The sequence below is a fragment of the Dysidea avara genome, chromosome 8 (assembly GCF_963678975.1).
Source record: "Dysidea avara chromosome 8, odDysAvar1.4, whole genome shotgun sequence".
In the NCBI taxonomy this organism is placed as follows: domain Eukaryota; kingdom Metazoa; phylum Porifera; class Demospongiae; order Dictyoceratida; family Dysideidae; genus Dysidea; species Dysidea avara.
The window spans coordinates 34,625,135-34,652,811 of NC_089279.1; the positions used below are offsets into that span (position 1 = coordinate 34,625,135).

General features: G+C 36.7%; 1 protein-coding gene across 4 annotated transcripts; it reads left to right on the forward strand.

The window, feature by feature from the left end:
- The first annotated feature begins 2,626 nt into the window (after positions 1-2,626).
- LOC136263324 (ATP-binding cassette sub-family C member 4-like) lies at positions 2,627-25,926 on the forward strand. 4 transcript variants are annotated; one of them, XM_066057836.1, is made up of 29 exons: positions 2,627-2,865; positions 5,632-5,742; positions 6,997-7,114; positions 7,171-7,461; positions 8,868-8,957; positions 9,010-9,173; positions 14,188-14,313; positions 14,363-14,612; positions 15,723-15,932; positions 15,976-16,023; positions 16,075-16,119; positions 16,180-16,371; positions 16,525-16,619; positions 16,748-16,834; positions 16,893-16,989; positions 17,729-18,040; positions 19,200-19,334; positions 20,303-20,340; positions 20,393-20,643; positions 20,696-20,775; positions 20,822-20,972; positions 21,021-21,251; positions 22,287-22,387; positions 23,593-23,793; positions 23,844-23,999; positions 24,048-24,137; positions 24,187-24,359; positions 25,621-25,726; positions 25,772-25,926. In XM_066057836.1, the coding sequence occupies exons 1-29, from the start codon at positions 2,717-2,719 to the stop codon at positions 25,919-25,921; spliced, it is 4,248 nt and encodes a 1,415-aa protein (XP_065913908.1). In that variant the 5' UTR covers positions 2,627-2,716; the 3' UTR covers positions 25,922-25,926. The 4 variants fall into 4 exon arrangements, with proteins under 4 accessions (XP_065913908.1, XP_065913909.1, XP_065913912.1 ...); XM_066057837.1 differs by having other exon boundaries at positions 16,760-16,834; XM_066057840.1 differs by lacking the exons at positions 2,627-2,865; positions 5,632-5,742; positions 6,997-7,114; ... (1 more) ...; positions 8,868-8,957; positions 9,010-9,173 and adding exons at positions 12,493-13,111; positions 13,170-13,264.
- The last annotated feature ends 1,751 nt before the right edge of the window (positions 25,927-27,677 follow it).

Sequence of the window (27,677 nt, forward strand, 5' to 3'; positions counted from 1 at the left end):
GCTATAAATTTCTAAATTAATTAAAATACGATCACGTGCTTAGTTCTACTATGATTTTGGCAACATCACCTACTGCAAAACTTTTCTCATCCATTATTATGAGAGGCCTGGCTCATTAATTTCAATAACTTAGCTATCTAGTGATCTGGTAGGTTGGTGGGCGGTTTTTCTATATTTTTTATTGGCAATTGTTAGGGTATAGTGATAACAAAAGGACATCAGTTCAATAACACAACACACCATGAAAAATAAGTATTAACTAAGAGTTCAAACACAATATCGGGGTTTAGACAGCCCCGAGGTGTCCCTCCTCCAGTACTAAGTCGACTGAAGCTGGAACATGACCATTATAGTGTTGACCAGAGGAGGCACGAGAACCCCTTGGTGGGTGGATGGTTGGTTGGTGGGTGCATACATACCTTAGTACCAGATTCCAGTTTGTTTCTATTAATAACTGTTGTTCCGATCTTTTATCTGTTGAATCTGGGGTACCCCAGGGCAGTATCCTTGGTCCACTCCTCTTTATCATATTTATGAATGATCTACCTAATTCCATTACTGACGGTGAAGCTCTACTCTACACCAAATGATTAAAAATTTAAGATAAGTATAGCTACCTCTTGATGAACAACTATTACAATGTGATCTTGATAACGTTTTCGCAGAATACATCCTCTAATTTACATTTTAATAACTCAGTCACATCTAAAAGCTGTCATTAATCTTTTAACCAAAAGTTTCCTACTCCATATAGTTTATTAGTGGTAACATATGTAATCATTACTAAACAATCACATAGAGATCTCAGAGTCATTACACTAAGTGATAATCTTGACGATTGGAAATTAAGCCTTACAAGACATTCGGTCTTGTACAAAGAACCTTCAGTTCATCTATACCACCACTGACTAAAGTTACGTTATATTGTCATCCTCTAATCAGGCCTCAACTCCTGTATTGCCCCTCATCTGGCATCTGCATTTAGTGAAAGACATCAATAGGCGCTTACAGAAGAGCCACAAAGTATATTCTGAATGATTACATTTCCAAACTTCTCAAACCAGAGCTTGTACCATTAATGTACGCCTTTGAGCTTTCGGATGGTCATGCTTTTCATAAAATCAATCAAAAATCCAACCAATAGTTTCAATATTCATTTCCTTTTCTACCAGTGCCAGATCAGAGGCTTCAAATTACATCATAATCCCTCTACGTAGCAACCACTAATAAGAAACAACTTTGTAAGGATCTGTCCGCACTTATGAAATGCCCTTTGATTAATCGACATTAGCTATTCTGTCTGTTGAATCTATCAAGAACAGAGTTAAATCACATTTCTAGGATGATTTCACTTGTAACTTTGCCTCTGTCCCTGTAGTCGGTGTGTTACTGATCATTTCTCACTCAACTACACACTATTATAGACAATTTATTTTATCTTTTTTGCACTTTATAATTACTACTTTTGGCTGTACAAGGCCAGGCACAAGCCTATCACAAGCTGAGTGGTGTGAATGTATTGACATCGGAAAAAACTACATTTGAAATACCATGTACACAAAACATAAAGCCACATGAACTTAATTATTAGTTTCTCATCCCCGCCCGCATTGCCGTTTTTCTTACCGGCCTCATCAAGAATTTTTTTGCACCACTGGTGACTTAGTGCAGCCATCCACCAACTTTACAGTTGGTATCTTGCTAGAGCAGTCTAAGAAAACTGCATTCTCAGTCATTTTAGCTAGCTAATTCAGCTATTTAGTTAGTAAAAAATAAACTAATAAATCCGCCCTCCCGCACTGCTATTTTGAGTGCAGGAGGATGAGAAACTAATAATTAAGTTCATATGGCCTAACTAGCTAATAACATACAAGAGATACAACACAAATGCAAATAAAAATAAATCTTCAACATCTAAACAACACATCAAGAGTTAAGGTAAAAAACATGACAGCAATGTTACAGCCGGCCTCAGTAGCTAACACTTGAACAACCGCAGACGGACCCATGCATGATCCTTTTACCATACACTTTGGAGATAAATAGTCTATTAATATTCATGACCTGTTGTATCAGTCCTTTAAAAATTATGTAGCTAGTTAAATTATTGATGCACTGAAACTACTCTTATCAGTATTTTTTTAAATATTACACTTTACAGTGACCAGCAGTGGCGATTCTAGACCTGACCTACAGGGGGGGCCAAGTAGGGAACAGCATAACTATTGTTGTTTGGTTATAGTATAAAGTAGAATTTTCAGGGGGGTCTGGGGGTGCAACCCCCAGAAGCTGCAGGATTTTTGCAATTTAAAGGCCTGAAAACAGCCTAAAATTTGTTCTAAAAACATGAAAAATGCTAAAAATAACAATGCCAATCTATACAGCAACTTTTCCCCAAGATTTTTTAAAAGTTATTTTTTAACAGGGGGGGCCATGGCCCCCCCTGCCCCCCCCTTAGAATCGCCTATGCCCAGCACTGAGCAACATGTGCTGCAGCCTTAGGATTACCTAACCTAATTTCAAGGACTTCGACTTAATGATTTCACTTGACTTAATGACTGATAAGGTGGGGTATATTATCTATGGTGTAACAGAAAGGGGCCAAACTAGTCAGTCGATAAGCGCCGGCTGCGCGTATTCAAGGGGTCTGGCTGTGCTGCTGCGTGAGACTACCTGGCCTTGATCTAGAGTTGGGTTCTCTGTTAAGGAGGAGCATATGAATAGATCACCCAGTGTTGCTAGTGAAGATACGAAGTGCATGAATGCAGAGCACGAACAGAATCACGTGACGGAAGACGAGGCAATGGAAAAGCCTGCCAAAGACCCACAGAAGAAAGCGACGCCAATTTCTAAGCTTTTCTTCAGGTACAGTATTGAAAGATAATCTGCCTGGTGTACGCATGTATGTGCCGGCTGGCAGAACACAAATTTAAATAGACTTATCAGCTTATGAACAACCAAGCACCTATCCTCCAAAATTAGCCAAATCGTTTTCGTAAAACCACGAAACTTTCCATATATATACTACTACTCGTATTTTTGATATAGACTAGTACCATCCAGATTTGACCCGCTCGATTTGACCTTTATGGCCATTTTTGCACAGCTGGAATTTGACCATTTCTGTCTATTTCCCTGAGGCATTAATGAACTTGTTAAAACATGGTACCAAAGTAAAGGTCTTGTTGAGCAAAACTACTTGGCAGAGATGCCAACCTCTGAACAATTTTAGGAGTGAGACCTCAAATACTACCAGCAATGTAGACCAGACTCCAGTGCAGCTCCAGGATTTTTGGTAGTGAAGACCAAAAAAAAAAAAAAAAAAAAAGGTCGCTGCATGCTCAAAGTACAAAAATAAGTACAGGGCTGTCCAATTTTAAGCACAGGGCTAATGATGAAGTAGATCAGGCGTGACAAATGCATGAGAACTAAGCTAATAGAGTGAGAAACAGAGGGTTAGGCGTGAGAGCATGAGATTACTAGCCAAAGAGTGAGACTCATGCCTAATGCTGAGAGTTGGCATGTCTGACTTGGTTTTTATTTGAAGTTAATAGATGGCTAATTTCATTTTGAAGTGATGATCACTTTTATTAGGTTTGAGCTTCATCTGCCCTTAGGGTGTAAATTACCTGTGGGGAGGTAAGCTATCTCAAAATTCATGGGTAATGTAAATGTGACCGGATCTGCAAAAACTCAACATAATGATGCATTTTTCGAATTCTTTATTATTAAACTACCATTAGCCAAGTGTATGCTCTGGTGAAGGTTCAGCGTCATATGGCAATAATTTTTGGGAGGTAATTACATCCCTACAAAGTAGCAACAACAGAAAAATCAATTTGTACTGCAAGTATAGGGAAGATATATATATATCACAGGCACTTACAAAACAAAAACAAATGTAACACTTTCACACCTCAGGTCAAAGGAGCTGCCCGGACCACATTCACAATGTAGCCCAGTTGACAACTTTCCTGGTCAACAACTGGGCAGCAATTATAATAGACATTAAGGTCAAAATCAATTGTGGGAAGTGATTAATAATCACATGATTAGTATACACTACCATAAAAAACACTCAAACAAAGTGTTTTGTTATTCTTGCTGTCCTACAAGTTCAAAAACCTTTGGCAAGGTGATACTATAGCAAGGTTTGTGCATGTTTTCAAGCATGGACTACACCCACATTACTTGTAACCAATGTACACAAAATAACCACTCTACCAGCAAGCTTACCACTCTAGGCCGTAAACTCCGTAGTTATATAAACAATTTAACGGCACAGATTAAAACATAAAACTCATGTTTACAACCAAAATTCTCTGTGATATCTACAGGATTTGCCCGTTCATCATAACCAAATGTAGCTAGAACATACCAGCTGCTGACCCAAAATTGAATCTTACAGGCATATGCATGTATATGTAATATATCACCTGGAGCAGGCTATTAGCCTGTTACAGATCAGTGTTACATATTAGCCATATATATATATAACATGGGGCATTTGGGCATAACACAGGGCATTCGGGCTTTAGCCTGATACTGTATGTATACCCTCAGGCCTGTGGCCTTCGGACTGTCTGTCAAACTGGTTTTATTGATCATCAACCTAACAATTTTTCTAGTTGTTTGTTGGGCTATTCTGATTTCTATCCTCTCTAGGTATTTTAACTATCAGAGAAAAACTTTACAATATACTTTGTTCAATACTTCCTGTTGGATGTTACAACACTTTTCATGCGCCCACATGCATGGAAATACATCATTACATCATTACATGTGTGATTGACTTAGTTTTGTATTTGCAATTGCTTGTGTGACAATGTGCGTACGTGTGTGTGTGTGTGTGTTAGAGTTGCACCGATAATCGGTTGAATAATCGGTAACAGCCGATATAAGGTGATTTTGCAAGTATCGGTATCGGCTACAAAGAGGAAATTATTTGCCGATAACCTAAACCCACAATCAATCATTAACGACAGTAATAAACACGTGATAGTATTAAAAGAAAGCAGTGAATGCAGTGGTAAGTGGTAAACATTTATTTGCTGTACCTGTTTATAACTATTTAGGCTTGTTTATCTGTGAATAGTGTGGCTGCAAGGCTATAATAGACTGTGTATATTTATCGGCCGCCCACGCAATCAACCAATCACTATTTGGAAAGGGTCTAGAATCCCACCAAAACTCCGTTTGAGAAGCTGACTTAGGTGTTTTATAACTACTTGGCTTTCATTTCCATGTAAGGGGTTAGTGGGACACTGGTAGCAAACATTGTAGAATCGGCCGCCCACGCAAGTAATTAAATTATTTCAACTAATGTTATACACGCACATAAACTTCAGATAATTTTTGCTCTTTCTCCCCTGACCTACAGAATAGAAGAATATCGGTAAATATCGGCATATCGGCTACAGGAATGAGTGAAAAATCGGTATCGGTAAAAGTGAAAATATGCATATCGGTGCAACTCTAGTGTGTGTGTGTGTGTGTGTGTGTGTGTGTGTGTGTGTGTGTGTGTGTGTGTGTGTGTGTGTGTGTGTGTGTGTGTGTGTGTGTGTGTGTGTGTGTGTGTGTGTGTGTGTGTGTGTGTGTGCGTGTGATAATGGAATATCATCTATTCTTTAGCTGGCTAGATCCCCTCATATGGCTAGGATACAAGAGAGAGTTAACACATCAGGACTTGTATGCTACACCTGAAGGTTTTAAATCACAGTACTTATCGGAACGTTTCAACAAGTTAGTGACGTTTTATGTCAACACATGTGATTTGTTGGAAACTATTTATTAGGCTTATGCATAATGTATAAAAAAACTTTATAACCAGAGGTTGGATCATTTACATTTCCTCAGACAATGTAGATTGGTTGTTTCTTATCAGCCACTTCATCAATTTTGATGTTGGCAGACGGTCATTTTTTCATTGTTCATTATGAATTAAGCCACCCAAAATCATAGCAACAACAAGTTATCTGTCGTGAAAATGATTTCTTAAAGCTTACCCTTACACTTTGCCACTTTTCTATACCAAGAAGAAACATTTTCTTAGCTGAAAATGATGGGTGGTTTGTCTGAACATCGAAATACTAGTGCATGTAATCAATAATATAGCCGTAATGAATTTAGAGGTGACAGGGTGGAAGGTGATGGAGCGGGAGATGACAAACTATAAATCACCTTTGCCTGGACTTATAAAGACAATTTTAAGGCACAAATGAGTTGGAATGATGTATGAGTCAACAACTGTGACACATACTGCTCCATAGAAATCCACACAATGCTATGTTGTGTATAAAGGAAAGGTTACATGTAGCAAGGCTATAATGCATACCGTAGATCAGGAAAAATTCACTGTCAAAACATTTTTGCCATTGGCTGCATTGATGAATATTAAAACGATGAACTATTTAGTGCTAAAATTAACACCACTAATTTTTCATGGCACCATTCACCCACGAGAAGGTTTAGTTCAGGAAGTTGATTCTACTACACTTCAGCACTGGCTAGTCCGAGGAGCTTCATATTGAAAACCTATTTGAAAGCTTGGCAGTGGGCCAGGCTCACTTGGTTACACTTGGGGTTATGTATAGGAACAATCAATTGAATCCAGCAGAACTGCTAGTGTTCTGAGTTAATAGCAATCATGATAGTAGGTACAAATGTTGCAGCTATCTCACGGCATTTAGATGATTCTATTTTCCTAGCTATTGCTACTACTGCATGTAGTTTAAATTTGCTGTAACAAATTTATGTCGTTTTATACAATGATGAAAATATGAAATTTTAAAAGACAAATATTTCAATGTTGAAATTTTCCTGATTTATGGTACATCTCCTCTCTTAATGGTTTGCTTATGAGTGTAAAGGAGAGATAGCTATGTATGCTCAAAAATACATTATATGCTGGCATACTTGCTAGTACTGTACGTAATAAGCATGGTGGCTGGTATGTAGATTCTTGGCATTGTGCTTATATTGACAATGTATTTACAGGTATTGGCGCAAAGAACTGAAGCGTAATGAGAGGGGACTAAAGCCTCGACTGTGGTTTGCATTGTTTCAGTGTTTCAAGTGGACACTACTACTATTTGCAATATTGTACTTGTTCCTGGTGAGAAATTTAAGCTATTAGTGCACAGTAGTGTAGTTTAAAAATTCCACCCACAGCTTCTTCCTTTTATTGGACAGGCAATACTCGTCGGTTATTTGTCACAATATTTCTGTGATAAGAACAGTTTAGAAGAGGAACTGACTTTATTGAGAGCTATTAACAATTCTGAGCTAGTTGATCAAATAGAAGAAGAGATAAGAACTGCCACTAGAGATGCTTACATTTATGCAGCAGGAATAACACTCATATCATGTCTTGGGGTGTTTACATTCACTTGGGCATTTTATGTTGGAGAGGAGGTTGGAACAATGCACAGGATTGCTCTTGTGTCAACCATTTATTCCAAGGTATAGTAAAAGGGTGTATATCTCACCCACAGACAGTTCTAAAGGAAGTCATATATCTTGGGAGGAGGAAGGTTGGAATTTACATTGGCATTTTTTAGCATCATTTTAAAGTCACAATAAGCACCAACTTTACCTTAAAACCATATATGTAGGTGTCTGGTAGGAGAAATACGCTGTATTAGCATTTACTAAATTATACTGTTATACTACCCTTTGGAGTTTTTCAATAGATTTTGTCATTCTAAACCAAGTAATGTGCATTTATTTAGTATAATCGTAGTCAGATCGATATTGAATTGGAACTGATATTTGCTTGCCCATACGAATTACTAACCACTCTCCTAAAGTACATATCTTGATTTTTATACAATGTGTGTTAAGTTGCATTTTAACAAATAAAGTCTGCACCTTGTATGCTAGAAACATGCTCGTTTTAATAGAACAGTCACTACATAATAAAAATCCCAATAGAATGACTACACGTGACCACATAGCTAACTTGGAAGATAATGTATTTTGCTATAAAACACTAGTACAAATAAATACAAGCAATATAGCTACATATACAAGCATATACCATATATAGCATATACCATATATTGATTATCGTTTGCCGAAGAAAAAATGTGAGGTTAGATTCATTCGAAGATATTTTCTTTTATTATTTTCCTCATTGTAATTATGTCTGTGGTAAAAAAAATTTTTTTGGAATGCTGCCTGAGAAATCTTTGAACCTTGTCATTCCTTTAGCAGGCATACCTATAGCTGTAACTACTTGCACAGAATTTCCAACCTCCTTGCGCGATGTCATATGTTAGTGGGAGTAGGCATCATAGGGGAATAATCAAGGAGTACAAACATGATCATAGTCGGCTGTGGTGATCATTACCGTAAGTTGCTGCATCATGATAAACTGCTATGTGCAGTCATGCAAACACCACGTGACTCGAACAGAGTTGCAAATATCTGTAACTGACAGTGGAAGGGAAGTGTTGTTACTCAAGGGAAATGGCATAAACATTTCGGCCAACTACTTCAGCACGCCTATTGTCTGCTCAGTATTGTGAATTGGTTATCTGCTTCTCTGCCACAAATCAGAATTTTCAGATTATTCATGTTACCCATCCAATTTAATGATCAGGTGTGCACCCATGACTGTCCAGCTGTAGGCGTGCACCCAAATCCTAAATTGCTTCACGTAATAATCAAACAAACATTTTTTAGTGAATGAGGAAAAGATAGACCATGACATTTTCTTCTGCGGATCATTCCCAATGCACGGTATTATTGAGAATGAAATTGTACGGTAATTATCAGTATCTGTATTGGGGAAATGTTCTGCTGGGTATTAGCATTTTGTTGTAACACTACATTTAATGTTTTTACTGTTTTCCTATAATCTTCAGGTATTGAGACTCTCACAATCCACCATTGGTCAACTCTCAATTGGACACATTGTGAACCTTTGCTCCAATGATGTGCAACGTTTTGACACAGTAAGTTCACTTCCATTGCATGTATGTATGTTTATATCTTGGCATTTTTTAGAATTTTGAGTTTATAAATGAACTTTGGGTTGTTCCACTGTTCATCCCTGTTGTTATTTATCTCTTGTGGAGGGAGATTGGTCCAAGTTGTTTAGCTGCTTTGGCTATTATTGTTATTCAACCACCACTACAATTTGTAGTAACTCGTTTTGTTGCCAAATGGAGGTATGTACATACAGTGGTATACACTATAAGAATATTTACACACATTGTAGTATTTGTGTTCTTACTCTCCAGGTATGTACATTCCTATAGCCAGTCACAGGCTAGCTGTGAGTACAAGTGATCAAATTGATCATTAGTTGATTGATAAGTATGTTGTTGTAATTATGTCACTACCTCTAATGGTGTGGCTTCACACATTCCACAAAACCCTAATCATGAGTTCAGTGGTGTAACCATCTCTCTTTTTTATATGGGCACTTATTGGTACGTAGTCTGATGGCTGAAATCTTAAACAGTTTGAGCACACAAAATTACTACTTGTGAAAATACAGTACTTGCTGCAGTACTTGGCCTTGTCTTATGCTGTATAGTAGTCCCTCGACACACCTCCTTATGTTGTCTTTCCATTCATGTATACATGTACAGCATTGCTTCAATTAACAGAGTATATGCAAGAGATAGAGTGCATCATGTAGTAGGTAATGAAGGTCTGGGGTCACCCAAACCCCAGCTCCTCTTTTTCTTCATAACAGCTTGGCAGTACTGGTTAGGTATATGCAAACCTAGACATGCTTTCACAGCAGCCCCAAACATTTCCAACAAGTTTCTATCAAAGTAAACACAATTATTGGACTAAATTTTTTCCAAAGTGAATATGCACTACTCACGAATCAACACCTACACAGTAGTGGAGGACTCAAAGGAGGACAAAAGTAAGTCTGTGGTGCATGCATTCTAACTACTGCAGTTGGTATAAAGGCACATCTTGGGTTTCATACAGTGCTGTAGTTTTAACCATAATCAGCTTATGCTTGGCTGAAGGCTACTGTTAGTCAGTTACACTAGCTAATGAATAGTGATGCCACAATAACCACGATGCGTGATGTATCGTGATATAAATTGTAACAATAGTGCAATGCTTATATTGTGAAATTTAATTTAGAATTGTGACAATCTAAAATGCTATTTTGCATGATGTAAAAACACTTGTTCTTCAAGTTCCTTGTTCATTGGTATTATTAATTCATTGTAGAATATCAATTATGAACAAAAACATTGTGTCCAGCCTTTGTTTGTAATTACGTATATATATAAAGCTGAAAAGCCATAGATCTGTCTGTCTGTCCGTCACACCTCTTACTCACCAAAATCAGCGTGAATCGACACAAACAGTGCTGATGATAAAGCACTCATCATCTGGCTACTCTAAGATTTTTATCACGAGTTCACGCATGCTTCCATTCATTCTCTACAGCATGTAGAAGGCCAAAACTTGAGCAACATTCCTTTGAAAACCACCATTCAAACTGTTCAAGTAGTAGAACGTGTGACTAGTGTGTTGAGGGTTGTAGGTTTGAATCCCTATGTTGGCACATATTTTTATTCTTTCTAAATAGTACCTTTTTGTGCAAGGATCACTGAACTACATTCCTGTCAAAACCACAAACAAACATCTGTGATTTGTGCACCTCCCTTAACCCAAAGTGATTATAACCAACCTGAGTTCAATCCCTGCCTTTGTCATAGCTTTTTTCACTTTCAGGACCTTTTTGATGTTCCTTTTTATTCTATTTGTTTCATGCAATTTTTATCCACAAACTTATATACTGAAAGTTTTTCAGCACTGGCACATAGATTGCCTTACATCATAGGGATTCTTATAGCACTTTTGTGGTACGGTAGGCAAATTGCCAACATATTTACCCATCTGTGTGTTTGTCCAGTGTGAAAGCTTCTTTCACACTTAATCTGTATAACACTTCATTCAGATTTACCTCATTACTGCTATAGATAATAAGCAACTTTCATGATTGCATGGGCAGGTACTACTGTGCACCTGAAAAATGAGATTGCTGTCACCATGTAGATAGCTGAGGACTGTGTATGCAATTGCTCAACTATTGCACTGGTCCTGCTTACATCTTTTTTTACTCTAGATCTGCCTAAAGGATCATTAAAGGTCATACATATATAGGACATTTAAAATTAATGATGCTGTTTAAACACCTGTATGGGTTTTTTTGTGGCAAGAGGTATAGCTATGTGTCACTACAGCATCAAAACTGAAAGTGCATAGCATAGGACAAGTTCTGAACCTTGCTTGCCATGCAGTAACTAGAATTGCAAATTGTGTTGGCTTTAAATTATGCACAAGTTCATTTGTTTTTGTTGACAATAAGGTAAACATCATGTAGAACTGAAACTGTGCTATGTGTACACCACCTGTCATATAGGTGTAATTGCCTTAGCTTGCATGTAGTTAACTAACCCTGAATGTTTGTTATTTCACTATACATACTTAAAAGATGACATAATTAAAGATCATATACTTTAAAGCACTATTAGCATGTATGCTACACTGACACTGATGTGTTACATTAGTTGTTCCTGCATGTACAGCAGGTACCAATGCTTTTGTTTGTTCTTTACAGCACATCGAAGACATTTATAGGGAAGACTCACTGAATAATTGAGCTACACTCCTGTCAAAACCACAGACAAACAACTTTGGTATTTTGCATCATTAATTTCAGACATTACTATTCAGTGGACTGGAACACTGGACTGGACTACTGGACTGACATATTTTTGGTTTTTACACATTCTATGGTTGGATTTACAGAGTCTTGCTAGTAAGCACCCTTAGGGCACCTGCAGCCCACTTCTAAACACTGAAGACAAACAATGGAATATGCGAAAACTGTCTCTTAATAATTTTGCTACTGTTCATTATGCCACTATACAGCACTTATTCATTACCCTGGTTTGTAGTAATTGAATGTGACAGCATTAGTTAACCAGCAATCAACTAGCCAGTAGACAACATCTTTCAAGATATCCTTATAGAGCAAGCTTGAGGAGCAAGCTATAGTTTCGCCAACGTGGCCAGACCTCTAGTTCAGTGCAGGGGCTTACCAATTAGAGATTTTTCAGCACGGGTGCTTATAATCTTTAATTGATAAGCCCCTGCACTGAAACAGAATTCTAGCAGCGAGACTATGGCTTGCTCCTCAAGCTTGCTCTAAGGATATAAACTCGAAAGATATTGTCTACTGGCTAGTTGATTGCTGGTTAACCATTGTCACAATCAATTCCCTGCACTACCTGCAGCATTACTACACACCAGGGTAAGGAATAAGTGTTATACAATGGCATAGTGAACAGTAGCGAAATTATTAAGAGACAGTTTTCACATATTCCACTGTTTGTCTTCAGTGTTTAGAAGTGGGCTGCAGGTACCCTAAGGGTGCTTACTAGCAAGACTCTGTAAATCCAACCATAGAATGTGCAAAAACCAAAAACGTCACTCCAGTAGTCCAGTGTACCAGTCCAGTAGTCCAGTCCACTGAATAGTAATGTCCATTAATTTCAGAATACTTGCAGGATGGCATAAGTTCTCTAAAAATAACCTCATCATGCATGCTACATAGCTACATGGTGTTTAATGTTTGGTCTCTGTTCCCGACATTAAGACACGAGATGTATGTAGGGCAGGTACCAGTGCTAGTGCATCAATAAAGTGAAGATGAATGTAAATGTTTATTGTGAGATTTATTCTGTTATATCGTAGTATAAAAGCAGCACATGTTGCTGTCAGACCTTCAGTGCTGGTCACTGTAAAGCGCTAATTATACAACCAAGTAGTAAGAATAATATGAAATGCGGTTAAAATTATGTCATTAATAATGAATGAATAAATAAATAAATAATAAATAATGTTTGAGAAAACTACGAGGCCTAGAGACATGAACTAAGCGGGGATAGATTCGCCTGTGAATGAAGGCACAACCGTATAATAAGTACGCCTGTTCGTGCTGATGACTTTACCGTACGTATAATTCCATATAACGCCCAGCACCACGCCCTTGTTTAATTACAGATTGCTTGAACGATAAGATTAGTAAACGTCCGCGGAGAGGCCAGGCACCACTTTACTGGTAAGCAACAACATTACAAGTATGTTTAAATGTTTGTAACTGTGTCTTTTGTGTGCAGGATATGCGCTCCAGGCGTCATGCAGTGAAGGACCAGCTGATGACCAGTTGGGATACCAGCTGATGCGCTCATAAGCAACCAGCTGGAACAGCAAGGTAATGAGTAATGTAATACTTGTACCGGTAGTTGTATTATAGGTCTACATCTTCATCCTTCATCTGGCTTGCTAGCGGCTGGAATTATTTTCATTATACCGGCACCTTCATCTGGCTTGCTGGCGGCTGGAATTATTTTCCACTTGGCTTAACTACTAGTCTACTGTGAGTCTGTAATAGCTAAACAAGAAGCCGATGCAGTGCTGCATATACAACAATGTGTAACTTTCTCCTGTATGTTGTGCATGGCTGTATGCATAATATTATAGACTGTGATCACTGTGCCAATGCCACACCGCTGATATACAGGTACATCACCAGTGGCCTCTAATTACAACAGAGTCTGTTGTGCCATATTGGCTTGATTGGGATCAATTGCTAATTGTGCCTTCACCATATCCCTTATTCTGCATAGCCTCACTTCACTGCTGAGTCATCTTCAGAGACACGTCACACCTACAATATATAGTTACTTTCAATATAGCTAACTTAACTTGGTTTTTTGTGTAGGTTGTGTTTTAGTATTGTGGTTTTCTGATGCCAGTTAAACTCCATTGCCTGTGTACGTATGCATATGTATCATTTCCACCGGTACATGCACACTGCTCTGAGTGTTTCCTATGGCACTGTTTATACTTGCCCAATGGGTAGGTTGCAACGTTGGTGTATGTACTTGGTTGTATGTGACGCGGTCCTAGTAAAATAATAATAATAATAATAAAACAATTCAATATCATGGCATCACTACTAGTGAATATTTAACGTGTACTTCAGTCATGGCTACACTTTAGACAGGCTGTATATGATTGAATCAGGAATTAAATATAGTCTATTATAGCTGAAGGTGTAGGCAAGGTGACCTCCCTTATTTCAATTAAATATGCTGAAGTTTCTTATACTTGTTTGTGTTATAATATTTACAGATTAAAGTCAGCTAAAGTGACAGACGAGAGAGTAAAAGTGATGAATGAGATCATCAGTGGTATGAGACTGATCAAGATGTATGCCTGGGAGTGGGCGTTCCATGAACATGTGAAGAAGATCAGGAAGTCAGTAGTGCACCATCTGTTGTGTTAATTTAATGTGTTTCCACTTTAGAAAGGAGAGTAGGATCATCACTCAAGCTAGCCTGATCTATGGCTGCAATACGGCTTTGTTTTACACAATGACTATCATTCTTAGTTTTGTAACCTTCTCAACTTATGCTGGATTGGGAAATGCTCTTAATCCCCAGAGAGTTTTCACCAGTCTCATCCTGTTGAATTTTGCCAAACTGGTCTTTTCAGATTTCATGATTTTTGGTTTATTACAAATTACAGAATTGTCAGTTTCTCTCAAGAGAATAGAGGTGAAAACGGGCTTATACAATGATATCTTTCACATTCACATCATTATGTATTTACAACTCATTGCCAGTTGGGTCTGTATTTTGCAGGTGTCATATATATATATAATTATATAGGTAAGGCATTTGCAAACAATTGAGTACAAGGTAAATCAATGGCTTTTAACTTAATAGCTAATACCTAATTTTCACATACCAATTGACAAATCTGAAACCGCCTGTAATTTGTGAGCATTACTTTCAGCTAGATCTGTGGCAGATATTCATACTACAGTGGAACCTATTAATGTGTACACTTTCATGAGCTACTTAAACTGTATATAAGCCCCAAGGAGTATCCATTAGTGGATAAAATGACCTACAAATCAGGACAATTCAATTTATGTGCAGTAGATTGATTGATTGATTGATTATTTTAACCTCTTGACAACGTCAAAACCATTCTTCCTTGTTGAAGTAACAAAAACACTTATAAAACACGTACAGTTACAAGGACAGTTAAGTACACAAAGTAACTACAGAAAAACACAAAACAAGAACAACAAAAATAACAGAGATTAAGTTTACGGTACAGTGCTGTATAAAAAATTTGATCTAGCAGGAAATGAAGCAAAATAGGCATGCATTATCAATGAGCGATTAATCTTTGGGAGTATCCATCTCTTATAGCACAATTTTCTTCACTATGACTACTATCAAGACTATAATAATACACTCCTGCTATTATGTATAGACTACATTGTTATCAAATAATTGTAGCTATCATAGTAATAAAAACATGCTGCTTCTGAATCCATAATAATAAATATTTATCATGGCTGCTCTTATTTCAGAAATGGGAATTAAACATGTAATATAATTACTGCAGGTAGATTATTGTTCACTGCTTGAACTTTACCTTGACGTGTGTATATATACCAAGAAGACTAAAAGTAATAATTACATAACAGAATTGCCCTGAATGCCTTTGTTGAATAAAAAGATGGCATTTGGGTGTAGTAGAGGAAAGCTGTAGCTTTACAATGGGACAGTTTAATTTTATCACACAGTGTTACTCACATATTATGTTGAGCTAAGCTACCACACAGTATTTATCATCCATTACTACTGTAGAAGCTACTGTTACTACCAGAACTGGGAGATAATATGGCTATTAAGGATGGAGGTCTTGTTGAAACTGCCAGTACATCATATCATCAATATGTGATGCCTCCTCTGAAGTTAGTTAATGAAGAATTCATTACTAGTAGTGGACTAGGATCATCATCTGATGGATCACCTCACAGGATCGTAGTCACTAACCTAACAGCATCTTGGACACATGTGAGCTTGTTATCATATGTGTGTATTATTAGAGTGTTTATAGGAGAGGGAGAAGCTGTTATTGAACAATGTTAGTTTCACTGTGGACAAGGTAAGACGAAGTGGACACAATACATGATACACTATTAACAGGTTTATCCAGTCAAACAGGTTACTGGCAGTAGTTGGTCCAGTGGGATCAGGAAAGGTGTGTTGTCTACTAGTTGACTACTTAACTGATCTCCATCATACTTTACTACTGCTATAGTCATCAATACTGCAGTGTCTACTGAGAGAAATAGAAGCATTGGATGGGTCAGTAGACATTGAGGGTAGTGTATCTTATGCAAGTCAGGAGCCATGGATATTTTCTGGAACGTTTAAGGAGAACATTTTGTTTGGTGAGGAATATGAAGAAACTTGGTTTAGGAGAGTTGTGGAGTGTTGTTCACTTGTTAAGGTATGTGTTGTGTGTGCGTAATATATTGTAGTGTAGTATGTGTCTTGAATCTGTGATTAATCATTATAATGTTGAGGTTAACTTTATAAAATAACTACTTAGCCTTGTTATGACCCAAAGATAATATGATACTTGTTTGTTCTGTGCTCTTAGGACATTGATGATATGCCATTTGGTGATGAGACTTTAATAGGAGAACGAGGAGTAAACCTTAGTGGTGGTCAGAAGGCTAGAGTGAACCTTGCCAGGTGTGAGAACAGTGATGTGGTACAATAATAAAACAGTAATAGGATAGTAATCAAACAGTAATATTATAGTAATAGTGAAAGGTTGTTACTGCTATAATTATTAATAATAATATTGTTGTGCTGATTAGAGCTGTGTACAGGAATAGTGACATCATGTTATTGGATGATCCTCTGAGTGCAGTGGATGCTGCAGTGGGCAGACACCTGTTTGATGAGTATGATGATATTATGTGTACAATTAAAGTATGTGTACAGTTGTTTTTTAATATACAGGTGTATATGTGGAGTACTAGCTGACAAGTTAGTTGTATTGGTCACTCATCAGTTACAATATGCTCAACATGCCAACTCTATTCTAGTTCTAAAACAGGTATATGTGTTGTAACCTGATTTTAAATGTATGACCAGTTTTAAAACAAGGCTCCAAAATCATGTGAATAGACTCACATGTAGACACGTCTAAACTATATGTAGCTATATCAGCTATAGTGTACATATACCTCACTAATGAGCATAGAAGCAGTAGTCACTGACTCACTAGTTGAAAGTTTGATGTGATACAGCAGTATTCTTCATAGCTAGCTAGCTATGTAGGCAGCTAACTCCTAAAAGTATTGTATCAGTTAAGACATTAATATAAACTATGAGTTAGCAAACTATTATATGTATTTTTTATAAGTTTCAAGACATGCTTCACTGTTTCCCAGAAACTATTCTCTCTTCAGAATGGAAAGATTCTAATAGAACAGTCAACAGATAAAGACTGAATCAGTTAATTACTAAATAGATTACCTATTATTGTTTAGATACTTCCCTTTGTCACTAAATCACTCAGAACTGCTTTTCAAGAGTATTATGATTTGCATGAAAATATGGAAGTCAGGGGCCTCTAGAGCTGCCCCTGCAGTGCTATACACCCACATGTTACACTTTATACAAAAGCATGGATTTCAGAAACCTTAGCTCGTGATTGATGAGTTTTCTAACTACCAACCACTGAACAGCATAAACCAGTTTTGTAATGGGTTGACCTGTTTTGAAATAAGTCACATTTCAAATCAGGTTGCACTTATATGTTTTAACTGTTCATAATGATTTGTCGATTAAAGGGTTGTGTACAAGGTTATGGTGATTACAGCCAGTTAACTTCAAGTGGTGTAGATCCTACTGAACTATTCAATGATATAAAGGATAGCAACAAGTCACCACAAAATGTAGTATTCCAGGACGATTCAACAGAACCAGACAAAGCAACAGACAAATTGTATGTGTCAGTTAGAAAACGCTTCAGTTCTGTATGCTCAGATAGTGATCTCTATCTAAGCGATGACTGCAAGTTCTCTTTACATTCTGCATCATCTTTGTGTTCTCTAAAACCTATTCAAAATGATGTCAGAGAAATTGAAACAGACTTAACAGAGGTACGTATGACTGACATCGATGTCAGTTAGAGATATCAATATTATGTTGTTGTGTAAAAGTGGTAGTATGCACTGCTTGACATCACCTGAAAGTGGCTAGTTCTGGATTCTAGTATCTCTATTAAACAAGTCCAACAACCATAGTTTAAATTGCATGTTATAAAACTTACTGTTGATATGCGTACCTATGTGGCTGTATTGTACTGTGCAAAAGTATCATACAGCTGTATATTAGGAATCATGGAGATTTGCTCTTTCTTAGATAATCAAGTCTTAAAGTGCCTTCAGTGTGACCCGAAATACTTCCAATAGGTGCTACGACATTATTAAAGATAACATTTTTGTTCAGTGGAATTTCTGCTGACTGATTGACTGACTGATACCTTCAGACAAGCATAGCTCAATAACAGATAAGGCTACACAGGCTTAATATTTTCACTGTTAGAAGTCACTTTAGTCCAACAGGTGCCTTTTAACATACTGCGATACATACAATATGCATACCATGAACTTACCTTTGTCCTCCTTTGTGTCCCATTTCTTTCTGCTGGTAGCGAAAGGTGCAATACGTGACGCAAATAGCTTCCCTATGACTGACATTTGTGGCTTCTTCAGAGGCACTTCATTTGGCTAATTACAATTAGTATTGCAGAGGCACTTCTCATATTGTTATTCATTTATTATACTGTGTAACGGACTGAACGTGCCTGAGAATGAAGCATAATGGCAATTTCACTTTTCTGTAATTGATACAGTAGTTGGGATGCACTTTTAGATGTAAAACTGATTTTGTGGCACCATTCTTTCTTTTGATGCAGTATGTGCGGGTTCACCAGTCATGATTATGTTACAAAAAGTAAACAAACAAGTACAAGGAAAATCTGGAGTTTTAAATTTGATTAGAAATAACAATCATGAAACTTCCATGTACTTGAGAACATAAGGATTATGTTTTTAGCTTTGCAAAGCCTCATTCCAAACTTGTATATACTCATGTAATTGTGTTCTATTAGCAAAAAAGTGGTATGATGGTAGTAAATGCTGGTATTAGATGATATGATGAGATTTAGCAATATAATAGGATATATGTCTGCATTATGTAATTTGTCGTTATTTATTTAGATTACCAGTAATTATTTTTATAATCTGTTTTGTTTAGAGTGAATATAACACAATACCAGAGGAGGAGAGAGCTCATGGAACAATCTCCAACAAGACATATTTTACTTATTTACAGGAAGGGGGTAACACATTTTTAGCTATCCTACTTATTGTTGGATTTTTAGTATCTGAGGTAAAAACTACATTCATCACGAACACACAGTAGTGTGGTGTGTTGCCAAGAAAGTTGGCTTGCCACAGTGAGCTAACACGAAGAAAGGCAATGCATATTTTCACACATAAGTAGCAAATTGTACACTATAGCTACCTGTTGAGTAGCATGACACTTGACAACCTGTCATTCCACAAGCTTTACTACTTTAGAGATTTATGGGCCCAAGATATTTCTTCTTAATTTTTGCATGACTTTTTTTTCTTTTTGCATGCTTTGCAAAAATGCAAGTGGTCAATTTGGTTGCCTTGAAATTTGGCTTGGATATAGCGAGCATAATAAAAGTGAATTCAAATAGAAGGGTTCCAACAATACGGGTAAACACTGCATTGTGTATTGTATTTTAAAATGTTACAATATTTTGGTATACTTGTGTAAACAACCCATATCTGTCTGCTGAGATACAGCAGTCAGTGATATACACATGTCATGTTATGAAACAAATTTACAAGTACTGTAGGCTAGTGCTACAATCAGCATTATTTGTTCAGGTTATATAGTTTCTGGTTATCATGTCCTCAACCTGAAGATAGCAACATGTGTGAAACAATTCAAAACTCACAGAGTAGTCTTTAAATCCATCATCTTCAATAGATTCAGCATTGTGCCTATCCCTTCTTCTGGTAGTTTAGTTAGTGTCTTCTTGCCCACACCCATTACTCAGGTTGTCATCACATGCTGTTCTATAACTACTAGATATACAACTGTGGTCGTGTAAAATGTTCTATATGGCATTGAGCTGTTCTGTTCTTTTATACTGTGATCTTCCTACACATGGTTCTTACATATATAACTTTCAGACATTATAGCAAAGGGGAAAGCTAGTATATTTCACATACATGATTGCACTGGTTCTGGAATGTTAACAAGACATAGTTATCGTGCCTATATCTCTGTGTAATGTCTTACTCTTATGCATACACATCTAGGGTAGTGTTATTACTACAAACTGGTGGTTGTCCAATTGGTAAGGATATTATATAACATGTTACTGTGCCAAAATTTAACTTGCTGTCCAGGGCTAGTGGAGGTGAATCTTGTTCCCAGCGACTTGCTAACATTTCATTGAATGACACGTCTGATTTTGACCTAACTACCCATCAAAGAATTGGAATATTTGGAGCAATTGTTACTGGTGCATTAATGATATCAGTACTTAAAGGATTGTTTGCTTTTATAACATGTCTAAATGCATCTCGTAACTTGCATAACAAAATGTTCAGTGCAATCCTACGAGCACCGATATTATTTTTTGATACTAATCCAGTTGGTAAGTATCAGTGATATATCTTTATCTCTTTGTAAGTACTGATCTTCAATAGGACGTGTCTTAAACAGATTTTCTGCTGATACTGGACTCATGGACATCCTTCTACCGGTTTTGTTTGTTGATATATTTTCGGTTAGTATTAGATATTGGGAAGCAGTGTTTAATGGAATATTTACAGCTTTTGTTGAATGCTTTTTCCATCGTGGTAGTGGCATCTGTGGCTAACTACTGGCTCACAATTCCTGCAGCTATTGTGATTGTGTCACTACTGTTATTACGTCACTACTTCCTGCATGCGTCTCGTAACATCCAACGACTTGAAGCAACAGGTGATTATGCAAGTATATTAATTATTTGTATGATTATGTTATTTACAGCTCGTAGTCCATTGTATTCACACATTTCGGCCACAATTCAAGGACTGACTACCATCAGAGCTTACAAGGAGCAAGGAAAATTTGTTAATAAGTTACACTTTTATCAAAATGAACATAGCAAAGGTTGGTATGCAAAGATGGTCACATCTCGCTGGTTTGGCCTCAGAATTGACCTCATTGGAGCATTTTTCATAGCAGCTGTGATGTTTAGTTCTTTACCAATTGCAGACAGTGAGTGAGCTACAGTGTATAGCAACTGTGAAAGTGTATGTCATCAGGGACATTGGGGGGGGGGGGGGGGGGGGGGGGTGAAAGGGAAGGGGCTACAAAAAGCAGTGGGTGCATGGTTCATACATTTTCCACACATACTGTGTAAAACTTTTATAAAACATACTCTAACTTGGGGTCCCCCTACGGTATAATTGAACACAGTAGCAGTTTTTACTGGTTCTATACAAGAGTTAAACACAATTAGAAACATAGCATGCAAAAGAGTGGGAGAGAGACAAATATTGCCCGGGGAAATCAGAATGCTATATTTGTCTCGAGAGCAGAGTCACATCCATTATCCAATATTTATCCATGCAAGAACACATTTTCTGGCCATATTTTAGTGTTTTGTTGCCCACTCAATGTTCTGTGTTATCCATTTTGTCACCATTTGCTGGTCTATAACTACTTGACATGTCTGGACTGTAGAATATTTCCTTTGGAGGAAACCAGGAGTTGGAAGGGACAAATTATAGTTCATTTTAGATGTTTACAATGATAGAGAACTTCACATTGCAACAGAACATGCAATGATAAATTTACTCCACAGCTAATCTTAATATCAAGTACATTTGGCTGCTTAATTAAAGTACACACATAACTGTTATAATAAAATGTGACTCAGGGGCGTACCAAGGGGGATTTCCAGGGGTTTCAGAAAACCCCTTTGGATTTTACACCCTACTTAAAACATTAAGAAATTGAAACTTCAGGTTTCTAGAATCTGGAATCTATCATGGAACAGGACACATTTTGAACCTTTATCTGTTTCTCACATGATAGCAAAAAGATCAAGATACTCTAATAGAGCAGTCAGGTAATATAAACTACTCTAACATATAACAGTCACTTTGCTGTAGTGGAAACCCCTTTTCAAAATTCCTGCGTACTCCCCTGTAACTAAGCTCTCTCTAAAATTAAAATGGATTAACCCAGCTTGCTTATGTGTTTATGGCACTCATATATCTTTCATCAATATATATATTCTATTTACAGCTCTTGATCCAGCTTTAGTGGGTTTATCAATGTTCTATGCTATGAATGTCAGTGGAATAGTCCAGTTCACAATCCGTACAAGTGCTTTAGTGGAGAATTTGGTAAGAGCGAGAGAACTATATAGTTATTGATATCAAATAGTTTTGAAGTATATATATGTAAACAGCTGTTAGTGTATATAGCTATTGGTAGTATGATTACTATACAGTATGGTAGTACTGTATGATGACTGAAAAAATAAGCATGTGAGCACTGTACAAAGATATATAATGTCTTTAATGGTTTCCATTAGTTCTTTGCTTTATATTTTAAATATCAAAGAAGAGATGTTAAGCCCAAGGGCAAGTGTGTGCATGCATAAAAACACTGCATGGTGTCTGTTGTGTGTGCATAGTTTATAAACTTTCACAGAAGTCAAAAGGGAGGTCACCTAAACTTGCAGCTATACTAGTTAGTATACATTTAATTCCTCCTTCAGTCATAGCTCATGAATGGTATATAATCACTACTGAAGTAGGGATTAAGTGGTAACAAAATTTGTGACTGGTGACCACATTGAACGAAAGAATAGTGCAAAACGTTTTAAAATTAATTTTGCATCTAAATGAGTATGCATGGTGCTCACTTTTGACCAAATTTCAAGTCAATAATCTATGAATCATCATAGTTGGTAAATTAGATATGTGTGGAAAACTCCCGTTGTAAATTTGGTCACAAACAGTGTTGGGGTAACTCGTTACTTATGTAATGTGTTATGTAATAATTATTACTTTTGTGGTAACAAAGTAATATAACGAAATACGCTATAAAAACAGGTAATATAACTCAAGTTACTTTACTTACAAATGTAACGTGTTGCCTAAGTAATGAAGTTACTGTAACAAGTCTAATATTACATAATATTATTACAACAAGTAACAAAGTTATAATCTCATTAGTAACCACTGAGTAACGCCTAGCCACAATGAGGTAACGAAGCCTACTGAATGAAGCTTATTCACCAGCTTCTTACTTATAACCAAGATTTGCACATTGTTCAACAACGCAATCACGCCACGTGATAAGGTGGTAGTTTCATACGTGACAGCTTAAGGCTGTGGACACAAAGTAATATAATATGTAATATTATTATAGTTACTTTATTTCATGGGTAATATGTAACTGTAACTAAATAGTTCAGTTGCAAGTAATATGTAACGAGTTACTTTTAAAAAGTAATTGCCCCAACACTGGTCACAAATTATTAGACTAACATATTGTAAAATTTCTCTACTGAGACTTTGTAGCGTGTAATACTTTTCATTAGTTGGTATCAGTTGAGAGAGTTATTGGTTATGGTAAACTGGAACCTGAGGCAGAACTGATGACTTTTCCAAGGGATAATGCACCTCCACTGGAATGGCCTGAAAATGGAGCAATTGAATTTCATAATGTTAACTTCAGATATGCCCCACATTATCCCTATGTGTTGAAGTCATTGTCACTTAAAGTTGAATCTTGTGAAAAGGTTAGGAAGAGAGTGATTTGTGTGTGTTGATGGGATAAGATGTGTTGTAGGTTGGTGTTGTGGGTAGGACAGGAGCTGGCAAGTCTTCACTGTTAGCAGCATTGTTCAGATTAGCAGAACCAGAAGGAGTGATTGAAATTGATGGAGTGGAAATTAATGAAATAGGACTACATGATCTTCGTAAAAAGATGTCAATAATTCCCCAGGTATTGTAAGAATAGACCACCACGGAGTCAATCATATGTATAACATAGGATCCAGTATTGTTCAGTGGTACTGTCAGGTATAACTTGGACCCATTTAATGAACATGAAGATGATCGATTATGGGATACCTTGAATGAGGTGAAGCCATAGCAATTAGTTGAGGGTTGCTTACCTGCTAACACCACAGGTACAACTTAAGGATGTGGTTTTAGGTTTAGATGGAGGATTAGATGCTAAAGTGTCTGAAGGTGGCTCTAACTTTAGTGTAGGCCAACGACAATTAATATGTTTAGCAAGAGCATTGTTGAGGAGGAATCAGATTCTTGTGATCGATGAGGCTACTGCTAATGTTGATCCAATGTGGGTAACATAAATTTTAATTATGATGTACATTGTAGCTGCATATTGACACAAGCTAGTCTCGTCCCAGCCACCCACACTGGTGACATTGCAATTAGTTCACATTTTTGCCAAGAAGTTTGACTAGTGTCATCAGACGACCTTGACATGATCAAGTGCATGTGGCCACTGGAGATGAGTACTAGAAACAAGCATACTTTTATTGAATTCTATAATGTTTAGGGTTTTGAAGTGTAGATTATAATAACCTCTGGTTGTTTCAGTGCTTTATCTATGCAAATGCTTTAAGTTCATGTGTGCTGCACAAGGTACACCAATGCTGGAAAGCATTACTGTTAGCCATTGCCTCTATCATTAATTTACTGGTGAATTACAGCCCACCCTTGTGTCATGCATGTATTAGACTGTGAGGCATCAATAGTTGGTCATTGGGCACATATTCTACAATAATCAAGGTTTCTTTGTACTAACGTCATTACCAATTAACTTTTGTCAATACTGTCACTTATCTACCCTGTATTCACAGCTTTAAATATTCCTTAATTCTCCTGGCAGGTTTTTACATTATCTTGAGTATATGAGTCTACCTGACTGCTTTATTAGAGTAGTCTATTCCTATGTGGTTGTTCTATCAGCACTATTTGGGCATCCCAACCTGTGCAAAGATATCACTTAATTTGCACACATACTTATTATGCCAGCTTGCTTACCATATTCCTACTGAATGCTACCAAGTCATAATTGTATTGTAACAAAACTGTTTCAGACTCAGATCCATTGTAGTAATTTCATTAGATACCTGCTACCATGACACGTTAGCTTCTTTATAAAGGTCACTTTAAGACCCACAATTATTGAGATTGTTGTTATTGTTTGTTTGTGTGTGCGTGTGTGTGTGTGAGCATGTTGAGGCATTTGGGGGTAGTGGCATAGATATCTTACATACATGGCATAAAAAGCTTAATTATGTGCTACATGAATGCATGTTTTAAAGTATGTATTTAGAACAGAGGAGGAGGAGGGGTGGGGCATGCCCCCCTAAGCTGTGGAAAGTCTTTCAGTTTAGATTGGCATTGCTGGTTTCTACTATTTTTATGGCCTGCTAAAATCCTATGAGTTGCACCCGAGACCATCTGAAATTCTACTTTATGCTATAGCCATACAACAACATTCGTGCTGTGCCCCCCTCCTCCCATATGCACCAGCTCTTTAATCACCACTATGATATTTTTATTACTTTCTCTATGGTACCTGTTCACAGAACGGATGGTATAATTCAGGAGATGATTCGTACCAAGTTCATTCATTGTACTATCCTAACTATTGCTCACCGACTGGAAACAATAATGGACTCTGATAGAATACTGGTGAGTTGTTAATATAGTAAACAAATGGTGTTATGTTATTTACAGGTTTTGTCATCTGGGAAAGTGATAGAATATGACACACCATATAACCTACTACAGACACACAATTCAGTGTTTAGTTCAATGGTAGAGAGAACTGGTCCAATAGAATCAGTGAGGTTGAAGAAGATTGTAAAACTAAAAAAGATCCTTTAATTAAACTGTGCATGCGTACAGTATAATATTTAAAAACGAATACCTCATAAACTGTATAAAGCAGTACAACCCATTAGTATTATGAAGCCATTAAAGGAGGCAGAAGTTAAGGTGGAGAGTCTGGGGGTTTGTCCCCAATGTGTTTGAAAAATATTCACACATTATATACTCATAAGGTCAAGGTACTCTAATAGAGAATTCATTTGTTCTAATGTAAAGGAATTGCAATCGGTTGTTATGTACATGTATTATTGTTTATGTAAAAGACCATGTTTTTTCAAAGAATTCTGAATATCATGCCCTGATGCACTTTAGCAAAATATGTTTGTGTCCTTGACCCCCTAAACTTAGTGCTTTGTTCACTTCTTACATTAAATAATAAGTATTATGTGTAATTAAATTTGTGCTTGTGGAATTGGCTGAGTCATATTTATTTTGATGTAGCCATTTTATCCACATGAAATTTCATTGAAAATTCTGCTCAGTAGTCTTCAGCTACATGACAGGGTTGAAATAGTTAATGTACTATGAGAGAACTTGTGTTCTAGAATTATGTGTGTGTTGGATAGTATTATAGTTAAGAGTTCATGCCAAAATTAATGGTCATCCCCTGAGCACTGTAGTTTATAGGCATCTTTATAGCTACTGTAGCTGGTCCCACTTTTTTTTTGCTGTTTTGCTGAACCACTTACTCATGATGACCACTTTTAGTAGTTATATTTTTAAACCTATTCCAGTGTGTCACATAATAATTATAATGTACACAGTATTACAGTTCTGTGTGTATTATATGAAACTTCACAGACCAGATATAGCTACTTGCATTGCAATTGTACAAAATATAGGTTACATGCCTTTATGTTGTGCTTGCACATGCATTGTCAATAATTATATTATACCATAATTGTACAGATGACAAAATGGTGGCCAAAATGAACAATTGTACACAAGGCTAAAAGGTAACATGAAACAAGAATCAATGGTTAAAGGTCCATTCCTCATTGTGCATTACAGTTAACTATAGATACAGCTGTTGGATGCTATTGTTAATTGGCCTGATTTGGCCATGCCCCTTTTCAGCTATAAACTGCCTTGCATGAGATTTTACTCAATATTTAAACTAAGCATTGTTAATACCAATAGACTAACTAACTACTACATACAGTGCTTCCTTCATCTTATTTAATGTTACCATATATCTAGATAGCGTGGTATAGGTCTAGAGTATAGTAGGCATTGTACCAATGAGTTGTACCAATGAGTTTTTGAGCAGGTTTCTACATAGATTAAATTATTGAAATTAAAGCTGCCATTAACCTCAAGCTAGCTGTTCAGAATATCATATATAAAATGTGACCGGATTTTGTAAAATCAGTCTTATTGTCACATGTGAAATACACACTTTGAAGCACTTGTTAAAATATTTCACAGAATTTATTGTAATTCAAGGTACTGACTAATGACTCTAATCATTGTAAAGCTGAAGTTTGGAATACCTCATTTTATCATAAATATTTGAGTTGTAAAATGTGACATTAAGACTAGCATTGATTTTCCAAAATCCATCAGCTAGTTGCTCTTCTCAGGGTTTCAGTACGCATACTTTTAAATTCCTGAACCATAATTATATGGCTTCCAAAAATCTTTTCTAGGAATGAAGAAGAGGGGTTCAAAGGTGTAAAAGCTGCTGAACACTAAAATACTCTAATAGAACAGTCAACTATATTCTAATAGAACATCCATCATTAAACTATAA